The following is a 12,532-nucleotide window of genomic DNA, read 5'->3' as shown; positions in this document are numbered from 1 at the left end:
TGCAATTCAGAATGTACCATGGGACTTGTCTCGGTTTCTTGAGTTCACTTCCATTTTGGAATTCCACATCAAAATGTCTAGTGCTCTCCAAGAAAGTTGGAGTTTCAAAGGATATTGGAAAGGCCATAAAAAGGGAACATTACAACTTCGCCATGCACCTTGTGTTCAAAGTTGAGCTACTCAAAACATGCACATCACTTGTGCACGAGCCTTCTAAAGTTCAACATCCACGAGATTTGGATCCTCGATAGAGATGGATGTACTCGTTGACACCACTATGGACCACACTTGCCCTAGCACACATCCATTGTTGATTTTTGAAGAAAGGGATAGAATGTAATTCAAGCTAAGTGTTATACTTTTTCTTTCAACTCAAGGTTTAGTTTTTGCAATGGGCCACTCAACATTGTGAGCACCATTGCGTTTCAAGAAAGGGCAAATGATCTGAGCACATTTGGGTTGGATTCATAACCTCAAGTGAACTTGCAATATTCACAAGGTTTGGAATGTACAAACATTACCACTTTTTAATGCTTGGGCGTGTTGGTGTTTGTTTTATCATCTACCAAACATTAGAATAAAATACCCAAAGATAATTTATCCTCTCTTGAAAAATCACCTCATATGCTAAGATTGCTAGAAGATCATACAACGATTCCAAGGTTTCTTTTGTCAGGTCTTGACGTGTGGATAAGCTCAATGGGCGTTGTGATTTGTTGGTAATACACAAAGGGACTTATGCTTGAACGAGTTGTCAACAACTTTGGGACTTGGATAGATTTGTCAGTTAAAGCTCTCTCTCATTCTTTCTTTCGTCTTTTTTTTGGATTTTTGGGGCTTAAGACTTTCAAAAAAGACCAAAGGGATATGGGTTGAGAATTCTACTCTAATTCTATGAATTCCAGAGATGGTATTGATTCGGTGAACTCAATAGACCGCACTTTGTTCTGCCTCACTTAAGACAACTTACACAAAGTGGATGCAATCTTAAGGGATGTGCTTATGATCAGAAGTTTAAGCATGCACAAAATGGAAAGCTCAGACTAACTTTGCACAGTGAATGAAAATCATCCATTCACCAAAAGTATGAGCAGAGATACACCATAAACCAATACTTATCAAATCTTTCATTCAATCTAATAACATGAAATAAATTCTAACTAATGTGTTGAAGAAATTGAAAACTTTGCTTAATCACTCAAACAATAGAGATTACAAAGCCTTAAGAGAAAGCACACATGTAATATATTATTTGGAAATGACCTTCATGCAACAATATTTCAAAAACCTCACACTCTCCAAATGAGAGGAGGCAACCTTACATAGTAGTCAAGAAATTATCAATGGACGAGATCAAACAATGATCAAGGGCTCAGATTAGAAGTTCAAAACCCTAATTAGGGTTTCCCCAAACTCTAATAGTTAAAATGAACAAGGAGACAAGTGGTGCAACTGCTATTCTCATTGAGGTGAGTGTCCAGTTTCCTTCTTTGTAGATTCGATGTACCTGGACACAAGAAGTCGCACCTCCTCTATGGTGACACTTGGCAAGTTGCTAATTTGGAAGTCGACCATATCCACATTATCAGTACATGTGGCGAGAGTGTCTTCCTAGCTAGTTGCTTGTGTCAGGAAATTTTCATCTATGCGTATGAAGCTCAAAACTTTGGAGAGATCCTCCTCGAGAATTGGCCCTAAAACTTTGAAGAAGTTTCCTTGAACTTTGGCCCTCAAATTCTCTGCACGCAGATGCTTCTCTCGCACCTCACCCTGTTGCAATATCTCAGCTGCCACAAAGAAGACCTTGTCTTGAATATCTTTGATGGTCTTTTCAATTTCTAAACACTTAGCCTCAGATTTTCTCAAAGATTCAACCCTTGTAACCAAGGCAAAGTACCAAGTACTGAAATCATATAGGTCACCAGGTCGGATGACTTTTCTGTCTATAAGATCTTGCTGAGAAAGTCCTCTGATTGTTTTTAGACATGGAATGATTCTTCTTTGTATATCCTCAATATCTTCCCAAGCTTCCGGTGTGTTTTGAATTCTGCTCAATAAGGAAGACGTGGAGTCATGTGTTGATATCAGGTTCTCAATGAGTATGTCAGCACGTTTTGAGGCATCAACAGTCCATTCTTTAGCTTCTCTGAAAGTTGTCTTCATGTCTTCATAATCCTTTAATGATTCTTGTGCAAGAGGTATGGGTGGAGCAACGGGTACCTCCTCTCGATCTATAGGTTTTCTCAAATGTTGAACATATCTCTTCCATTGCTCATTCTTGTCTTCAACCTTCTTTCTTTTTTCCTTTTCCTTGGCTAGTCTTGCCTTGAGGGCGTTGCAAGAATCATCAAAATCTTGGATCTCTTGGGCTTGAGTAGGCTTACCCAAATCCACTGTAGTGATCTAATAATCTTCTCGAGCAATATTATTCCGAGTTTTACCTTCTTTGGGTACAACTACTTGCACTGATCTGAATCCTGCACTATCTCTTTGAATTAAAGAGAACCTCTTAGCTAGTTTCGACGGTCTTATCTCAATTGGTTTACTCACCATAACCAGGAATGCCACTATGTTCTCTTTTGAATGAGCTTCCTTAGGAGCCTTAGCCTTTATTCTTTCCCTCAGCCAATCTGGAATGGTTGATTGCTCCATGCCACTCTCATCAAACTTATCCTCTATTTCCTTTGGTTTCGTAACTATACCATCTAGGAATTCCCTTCGCGGCTCAGGTTCTTCAACTTCTACATTCCTAGCAGAATTTGGCTCTTGAGTTGGTTCTTCCATTATCTCTTCCACTGCAGGGGAAGGAGCTCTTACTTCATTACCCCCTATATCAGCATTCATCCCTTGTTTATTAGCCGTAGCCCTGACTGGAGCAGTGGATGCATCACTTAAGGTCGAATGACCCTCATTTGATTTATACTTTATGCTTGCATCTCCAACTATTTTATTTCCTTTACCTTTCGAAGAATTTTTCAGTGGGTTCTTTCCTTTTTCTGGATCCAACACTTGACAAAACACCATGGTTTGAAGACATTGATTCATTGGTTCCCATGAGATCATATGTGAGATTGATACCTTTGGATCTAAGACCCTTTGTCTTCTCCGTTGCCCACCATTTTGAATATTCAATCACTGGTTTCACGAGGTTGCTCAAATCAAACCTTTCAGAATTTGACCAATCGACCAAGGCAAGGGGCTCATTTCTCAGTTTATCAAAGTGAGTCTGCTCAAACTCGGGATCATCTTCAAGCTGATCTGCTACTCGAAACACTTGTGTTACTCTAATCAAATTTAGGGGAAGTCTGGACCACAATCTCCTTTTGATTTCAAAGCTATCAGCTGCATTAGCCCTATAGTCTTCGAGATCAGGTCTATGCTCGAATATCTCACCATCAACCTTTTTCATCTGGTGAAAAAGGTCAAAATACTTTCTGGCCTTATTTTGGAAGAATGGGTACCAAGAAAGCTCCTTTTCAACACTAGCGACAGCCTGTGATGATGGACATGTCTCCAATCCATTTCCAATAGTGAGAGAAGACGTTCCTGCCTTCTTTTACTTCTCTCTTTGAACAATCATTTAATTTTCAAGTCGCTTAACAACTTCAAGCAACACTACTCTGTTGGTGGGATACATAGGTAACTTGTAAGGAGGTCCAAAGAATCCTTGAATTCTCAGATAAGTAAATCTAGGGTATTGGATGTACCAATGCTCGAATCTACTGATAAAATCTTTAGATTCTTGAGAGAGCCTTTGATGAAGACCACCTTGGAGCGTCTTGGTAATGTGCATCAAGAATGTATTGTTGACTCTCTTTAAGTGAATTTTTTCCTCCAAGTGCAGTTGTGGGTAGCAGTCATAAACAACAAACTGATTCTCCTTATTTCCGACTTCTCCTCTATAGGTGAGTCCTCTATATCTGTAAGTTGGAGCAAGAGATTACACCAAATAGGAACTCATATAAAATGTCTTGTTCTCCTCAAAGTTCTTCAGTTGGTCATCGAGATTATTACTTATAATCTTTGCCCAATCAATCATCTTCGCTCCGGTAGTTATCTCGTTGATGAAGTAGTACATCCAAGGCTCAAATGGCGCGCCTTGTGGACTACCCATGACTCTATTTAACAAAACTACCAGGTCTCCAATATCTTCCTTGAAATAGGCTCTCACAACATCCTTGGGTAACTTGGAAGCACCCTTCCTTGACTTATCCAACAACGAATGTTTGATAGTGGCGTCATATTCTTCAATATTATCTTGGTACAGCCGTGTTGGTTTGTTCTAACTATCATTCTCTGCATATGGTTGGTCCCCATATTTTACAATTTGATAAGGATAACTAATTTATCCAACATATGGGATGGAATACCTTTTGTGTAAGATGGGCCATACTAGAGTTTTGGGACTTGCTAGGACTCAGCGAGTCTTGAGCCCAGTGACCTTGGGCGAGTCCCAAGGGCTTGGACCTGGGCTCGTTCGAGCCTTGGGCGAATTCTGGCAAGTCTCGAGACTCGCAGACTCAGCCTTGACCCGACGAGTCTTGATTCCCGGACTCGGCCAGATTCATAATTATTGTTGGGTTTTTCTCATGTCTAACACCTTGTGCAACTTATCATTGCTACCACTCAAACCCATTAGCACCTCCACTACCAAACACCCACTAGTTAGTGGGACCTACCTTAGATGCTTTCGTAGGAGGCATGCAAACACCTTTGAGCCATAGAATTCTAGTTATTGTTTTGATATTTGTTTGGAACATTTGATGTCATGGATTTAATATTCCACGAGTAGTGTATATATTTGACAATATTTATATGTCTAAGTGTGCTATTTCTTTCAACTATAATTTGTGTTTATAATTACGTGATCAATGTATACTTGTGTATGTGATCAAATTAGCTTCTACTTGATGATGTTATTGTGTCTTTAAGGTTTACTTAATGAAGGTTGCATGATACAAGTTTTAAATCCTTAAAAATCCCTAAATTTCATGGGTTTTTCACTTGCTGAGTCTTTGCCAAGTCTGTGCCGAGTTTTTTTGTCGAATCTCGAGTCCCGAATCGAGTCACCCTCGCTGAGTCCGTGTCTCATTAGTATGGGCCATACAACATAGGAATTTGGTGAATGATAATTTTGTCCAATGGAGATATTTGAGGTGTAAGCAAATAGTTCTTGATAATGCATACCTAGCAGTTTGCTTTTGTGTATATTTTAATGTTTTGAAGGTATTGTCTTTGAAGGCCAAGGTGCTTTTGAGGAAGAAATTATTAGTCCTAGAACATAGAGGTTCACAACTATGAACAGGTGCATATTAGCAGTTTTCCCCATTGGAAGGCATGCACTCAGAATGTATTTTTTGTCACTTTGATGGTATTGACCTTGGTCTTAATTTCACTAATGGATGAAATAAATTCCGTCTAATGTATGCATGGTGTAGTTGAAAATATAATGGTATGCATCTGTCTCCTCAGCAGATGCATTGCTTTTGTGGAGCTACTAAAATAGTTTTATTTTTTCTTCATCGGTAACTAGCAGATTTGGGGCCTGCACCATTAATTTTAATATGATAAATAAAGATTTTACATTGAGTTTCTCTTATGCAAATAGCCAAAAATGGCTTAAAACATGCATTGCATATTTTTCCTTCTGTTCCATTCGAGTCATCTAAAAAATACAGCATTTTTAACTCAGAGATTTTAATTTGTTGAAAACAACTAAGGTTTTCTTTTTTATGCTTGATTGTTTTTGATAATTTTACCTACAATACTTTTTAAAATATAAACTAGCGACATTATGAGTTACATTTAAAATGAGATAGTTGCTTTGGAAGAAACTTATTGATTCTTATTGTTTTCCTGTTCCAAATGATATATTTTGTTGCTCAGATATTCAACTATTAATTTGAATCTAAACATGTAGGTAAGGGCACTACATTATCTTCATTCTCATCGTATCATCCATCGCGATATGAAGCCCCAAAATATTCTCATTGGAGCTGGAGGTGTTGTCAAGGTGAATTACAAAAGATTTATAACTGAAATCTTTGGCTGGCACTAGACCACCTTATTATATTTTCTTAGTGAAATCTATTTAAATGCTGTTTGATGCAAATGGATAAAGTCTCTGTTAGATTTATTATTTTACTTATATGAAAAGGACAGGAAACAATTTTAATGGAATGACTATGAACAATGCAAAAATAATAGCTTGAACACACTAATGTAATAATTGCATGTTGAAATTCCACATGATGCTAATGCAAAGTTCTGCCTAGAATTTTTGATTTGGATTGTTCTGCATTTAGTGATAGTGCTGGCCATTTTTGTAATTACTGTAGACTGTTTTACTGCCTCATTTTTCTCTGGAGTTAAGGTGTTTTAAATTGGTTCATCTCGTGAATTTTTGGATGAAGTTATCAAAATATCTAGAAATTTCCTCACCACCATTACCAACCCTAAGAATTTTGAGCTTCTTGCTTAATTCCAGACCTACTGTAGTTCAGATTGAGGAAAATGGAAGATGTTTTGGCTTGTGGAGGTGTTCGATTTTGGTGCGAAGATGAATATTTTCGGTGTGTTTTGAAGAGGGTTTGCAGGTTTTGGTGTGTTGTGAGTTTTTTGGGTGAATAGTTTTGATTTGTGGAGTGCTTGTGTAGATTTTAGTAAAAACATGGAAATGTTTTGGGTGTGGTTGTAGCTGTTCTGTTACCTTTTGATGCTTTCCTGATTGCTTGGCACATTCTGGACAAAATATCGAGTGTAGCAGGTCATTCCAGGTCTAAAATAATAATCTATATTTCTGAGTTTAATACTGCTGTCAACAAACAGTGAGTGCTGGAGCAGATTAGGAGCAGCTAGAGACCTATTTATCATTCAAGAAGTTGCCTTAGTCCATGCATACTTTGCTATGTGTTGACACGGGAAAAATATGCTTCTCTTTCGGTCAACACATAATAGAATGCTAAGTATCCTATCCTCTCTTGAATAAGGAAATCCTTAATGGTGTTCGAATTGATCAAAGGGGATAACCTCAAGGCTCCAACTGTCAGGTTTGTACTGCTCAGGATAACTCAGCGATTTGATGTGTTTTGCTGGTAAACACGAGGGGGCTTACTAATGCTTCAAGGTGGCCTGCATTTGACGATGCTTTGATTCTTAAATTGGGGAAAATAAAAGCAAACGGATAGGATTTAGGGATTCTAAGGACAATGATAGTAATGATTGATGCTGTGGGTTGACAGATTTCAAATAAACTAATTCCTGCTTAGCTAGAGATATACCCACAACTTCACAGGAATAGTGCAAGCTCCTAGGGAATAAAATTTTTCAGACTATGGATATTCATTCAGGCACCCAATTCTAGTGTAGCCTAGGACAAACAACCATAGTTGAACTAAGAACAGTATTGGGTTCAAACTAACCATACACAAAGACTTACAATCAACAATTCTCCAATGGTATGAACTTAAAATCACATCATATATCCTCACACTTCAACATTAAATCATTGAACACTAACTAACCAAATGAAAAGAAACCATGCAAACAAATTAGTACAAACAACAAAACAACACGCTTCAATGTTCCATTCATTGGTTCTAACTACCTTTACAACAATTTCTATCCAACAGTCCTACTCTGTTCTACTTTCACTACTAATCTACTAACTATCTAACTCTAAAAATTCTAACTATCTGTTGATGTGTATTTTGTACACGACCAAACACAAAATAAAATACCTAAAGGTACCTTATCCTCTCTCGAGCAAAGTTTCCCGAATGCTGAAGATCTTGCCGAAGGATCAGTCGAGGCAACTCCAAGGTTCTTGTATGAAGGTTCTCTACTCGTGGATAAGCTCTTTGTGGTACGATGTGATTTTGCTGGAATCACAAGGGGACTTACACTTGATGACCTAAATGTTTGATTTGCTGGAATCACAGGATTTCACTAGTCTAGATTTTGAAAAAAAAGGAAAAAGGACGAGGGCGAGGAAAGGATCTAATTCTGACACTAAGAATGTAGGAACAATGAATGACCTTTGATGAAATTCTAACTAAGTCTTGTCTTGACATCCTAGGACCATCTCCACAAAGTTAGTGCGATCTTCGGAGGAAAGCTTTATGATGTTCAGATCATCGCTATAGGCATAGACTCCATCAGGCTGATGCATATCAATGAAGAAGCGACAATTGAAGTTAAGCTTAAGCTGAATGATTCCAGTTGACTACACAAGGCAAGTCTGCAATCAACAAACTGCTAGTAGTATGGATATACGAATTTTACCATCAATCAAACACATTTCTTCCACTCATCTAATAACATGAAATCAAATCTGAGAAGTATAAAGACCATGCAAATTGTTGAATCGACCCATAGATTTCACCATTTCTTCAATGAAGTTTACAAGTCTTTTACAACAACATCTTGGCAACAATCTTTGCCTTCTCTTTCTATTCTACTTTAATCGCTATTCTATCAACTGACTATTCACTATTTCTAACTATTCACCTTCTAACTATTGACTAACTATTATCCTTTACAAATGAGGAGCCAGGGCTTATATAGCGCCCTTAATACAATTCAATGGCTCAGATCAATTTGAGATCAATGGCCGAGATTTTATAATGAAAACCCTAATTAGGGTTAGTTACAAAAAACTTAATTCTAACCAATGAAATAATTGCATTATTTGGACACATGTCTTGTCTGGAATATTCAACCAATGGATAGCCGGGGTAGGTACATCGAAGTTAGTGCCATCTTTGATGAGTCAGGTACATTGAATCTGGACATGTTGAAGTGGACCAATCCGACTAGAGGAGTGATGACTAGGATGCCAGCTTGTTTGACACTTGCAACTTGGTAGATATTCAATTTGATGATGCTGAGAAGCTAACTTTAGTTAACTCTTCTGGAACTGTCTGCTTCTTCAATGAACCCCTGCTTTAACCTCCTTTGTCTTTGATGTGCAGGATGGATGGTGTACCCTTCCTTCAAATGCTGGACTGGAAGAGGTCGTCCCTGATGATGCTGGACCGGAGAAGGCCGTCCTTGTTGATGCTGGGCTGGAGAAGGTCGTCCTTGTCTTGGCCTGGTCTTCTTTCATCTGCCAAAACAAACCAAAAGATGATTAAGGACACATGATAAATTCATTTCAACATTGCATTTTCAACTTAAATCATCAACAAAAAGATATTAACATGAAACTTGCCCAAGATTTTCTCCAGGAAGAGACCCTATAAGAATTTCGCCCTGGACCCTTTGGAAGGGTCAGGAGCGAAATTCCAACTTTAGCTCAAAATTCACATTTTTGAAGGTCAAACATCTTTCCAAGGCATTCCAAATAGCTTTTCTCACCCTAGTCCAAGCCTGACTTAGCACAAAATTTGGAGAAAAGGATGGTTTTAGTGTTTTTCGCTCTGGACCCTTTGGAAGGGTCAGGAGCGAATTTCTTGTTTGTAGCTCATTTTTTTCATCATTTCAACTTCAATCCACCTCACAAGGCAAGGAAACACTTTTCTTGTCTCATCCAACCCAAGTTTATCTTGATTTTGCAAGGCAAAATAGGCGATTGAAGGATTTTCGCCTTGGACCCTTTGGAAGGGTCAGGAGCGAATTTCCTCTTCTGGCCTAAAATCATCACTTCTGGAGACAACCATTGACTTAAGGGCAATCACAAGGGCATCTTTTACCTTGGTCTAGGCATAGCTTAGCATAAATTTGAAAGGAATAGGTAAATTTTAGGATTTTCGCTCTGGACCCTTTGGAAGGGTCAGGAGCGAAAATCTTGTTTTAGGGCTATTTCACCATCCTTTCAACTTCAAATCACCTCCAATACTTAGAACACCTTGCCTCACTCCTCTCCAGGTCATAAAAACCAAAATCTTGACTTGATTTGCAAGAAAAAAGGGTGATCTTAAGAATTTCGCTCTGGACCCTTTGGAAGGGTCAGGAGCGAAATTCTCATTTGGCTTCAAAATTTGCATTCTTGGCGACCAAAATTCACTCTAAGGCAATCCAAATGACTTCTCTCACCCTTGTCCAGGTTTGACTTTGCTCAAATTTTGGAAAAAAAAGATGGTTTTTAGGATTTTTGCTTTGGACCCTTTGGAAGGGTCAGGAGCGAAATTCCTCTCCTAGGCTAGAATCCATCATCCCAAGGTCTAAAATCTCCTCTCCAAGGCAAAGTTGCATCAAACCTTCTCAATTATGCCTCAAAAGTCTACAAACTTGGTCAAGCTAAGGAGAAAAATAGAGGAAATATGAATTTCGCTCTGGACCCTTTGGAAGGGTCAGGAGCGAAATTCACCTTAGGCCATGATCCTGACTTCATTTTTTCGCATTTCTTCATTCAAACAAGTGCTTTTGCCTTCATTCAAGCCTAGGAATGCGTTAGTTCTAGGTTTTGGTCAAAGTAGAATGTCCTATGGAGAATTTCGCTCTGGACCCTTCGGAAGGGTTAGGAGGGAAATTCGCTTTGGACCCTTTGGAAGGGTCAGGAGCGAAATTTGACATTTTGGTCTCTCCATCAAGATCATTTTATGGAATATAACATTTAAGTATAAGAAAGAAAATGTCACTTTAAGTTATATTCCATATATATTTTCAGGATGTTTGAGAGTGGTTTTCGACCTCCAGGAGTTATATTGCAAAATCTAGTTTTTGGAGGATTCTTCAGTTTTCCAGACTTAGTCAAATTTCAGGATCAGGACATTCCAGACTTAGCCAAATTTCAGGATCAGGGCATTCCAAACTTAGCCAAATTTCAGCGCATTTGAAGATCAGGATGACATTCCAAACTTCATCACTCACCAACTCGACCTAACTCAGACCTTCAAGGATGATACTCACTCACCAAGCAAGACACAATTAGCAACAAGAGCAAAACCAAGCCCTAAGGAAGACTCTCAAAGAAACCCTAATTGTGGGGCCCCAAAGACTCACCTCGCTTAAGCAAAGCCTACCATCCTATTGATCCCCTGGCGAAACTCAAAATGCAAAAGCTAACAGACAAACCCTAAACACCTAGAAAGCAAACCCCAGAAAGCAAAAAAAAGTAGGTGTCCCCATTTGCAATGGGGCGATGTGTGAATACGTCACAACACTATCTAACCCCTTACAAAGAGACATGAGTTGACTTTTTATAGATTTTACTTTTTGAATTAGAGGCCAGGATTTAACCCATCCATTCTGATTTGTAAATGCGTTTTGACCTTTACTCTTATTTTGTTGTTATTTTTTGGGGATATTTTCGGTCTTATCTAAGTCGACAAAAAGACTTTTTGTTTTTCATTAAAACGCCCTTGGTTAGTTTACGCCTTTAAATTTTGGTCTTGGTTTGTTTCAGGATAATCTTCTACTTTTTCTAGGGCGATAAAAGAATCATCTCTTCCTTCGAAAAGAAAAGTTCGAACTTTGTCTCTATGTTTTGGCCACTTAAGCACTTAACATTTGTATAGGGCTTTTATCAGTGTTTTGGAATGCACTACAAGACCTTTTTTTTTTTTTTTTAAAATGTCGGAACTTCACTTATTTTGTTTGATTTCAAATCCCATTTTAGGTGTTAACTAGGGTTTTGAGCAATAGGTTTTCGGTATTCCCTTTAGGTTGGGAAGGCATGATTTTGTTAAAAAAAAGTCCGATCTCTCTTTGTTTCAAATCATTAACACTGGGTGGGCATTCTCTTTTATCGGGGCTTTCTTCAGCATTCTTACTGGGCAAAGACAAGGGCTCTAAGCCACGTGAGTTTGGGAAATCTTTGAAATGTCACTACCATGTTTGGTGTTCGTCAAGCCAAAAATGGGAGTGCGAAACCTTAAATGACCTTTCCTTCTTTGACAAGACCTCTTCAAGAGCTATGAATTTGACACTAGTCTTGGGAGTTACGAGGCAAAAAAGACATCTGGTTTCATTTTGTTCTATCTCGACTTCTGATCGTGGCATGACAAGCAATTGGGAGGCAACAAAAAGTTTGGCCTTGCACACATAGCATCTCTTCTCTCTCGTGGAGTAGGCTAGAAGGAGGGGGTCCTTGTCAGAGAAGATGGGGATGTGTGCTACACACAACACTATGGTGCTGAACACATCTCAGAGTTGTCTTTCTTAGTGAATCATGTTGGTAACAGGTCTGCAATTTGAATGTTTTAATCTGATTTTCAGAATACTGTTAAACTGAAGGCTGATTTGTAATCTTTGGCAATGTCCTATGAAGCTTGATTGAGGTTTTCTTACAATCTAGTCTTGCTATTTTATGTCGTTATGCACATTTATTTGTTATATGTTGATTATTATCATGAAAACAAACTGAAGAAAACAAACAGCAAGTACTCTTCATTAGTTTAATATTGCATCATATTGTCTTAAAAAAAAATCAGGGCTGAACATTTCAATCAACTACACTCTCATGAATAGATGAAAATACATTGGAGGATCATCTTGTTGTTCAAAATCCTCAACAATGACATTAAAATGTCCAAAGGCATTTATAGATACACCAATGTAATTCATCTCAGTTTACATTTATAAATATATT

At 38.2% G+C, this 12,532-nt stretch overlaps 1 protein-coding gene across 2 annotated transcripts in view; it reads left to right on the top strand.

The window, feature by feature from the left end:
• LOC131041805 (serine/threonine-protein kinase TIO) overlaps nucleotides 1-12,532 on the top strand; it is a 114,222-nt gene that overhangs the window by 53,226 nt on the left and 48,464 nt on the right. For both annotated transcript variants that reach the window (XM_057975020.2, XM_057975019.2), the window contains exon 6: nucleotides 5,921-6,013. In XM_057975020.2, the coding sequence (XP_057831003.2) occupies nucleotides 5,921-6,013 (93 nt within the window). The remainder of the gene's footprint in view (nucleotides 1-5,920; nucleotides 6,014-12,532) is intronic.

Source organism: Cryptomeria japonica, chromosome 7 (assembly GCF_030272615.1).
Source record: "Cryptomeria japonica chromosome 7, Sugi_1.0, whole genome shotgun sequence".
Lineage (NCBI taxonomy): Eukaryota > Viridiplantae > Streptophyta > Pinopsida > Cupressales > Cupressaceae > Cryptomeria > Cryptomeria japonica.
This window is presented reverse-complemented; position numbering and strand designations above follow the sequence as displayed.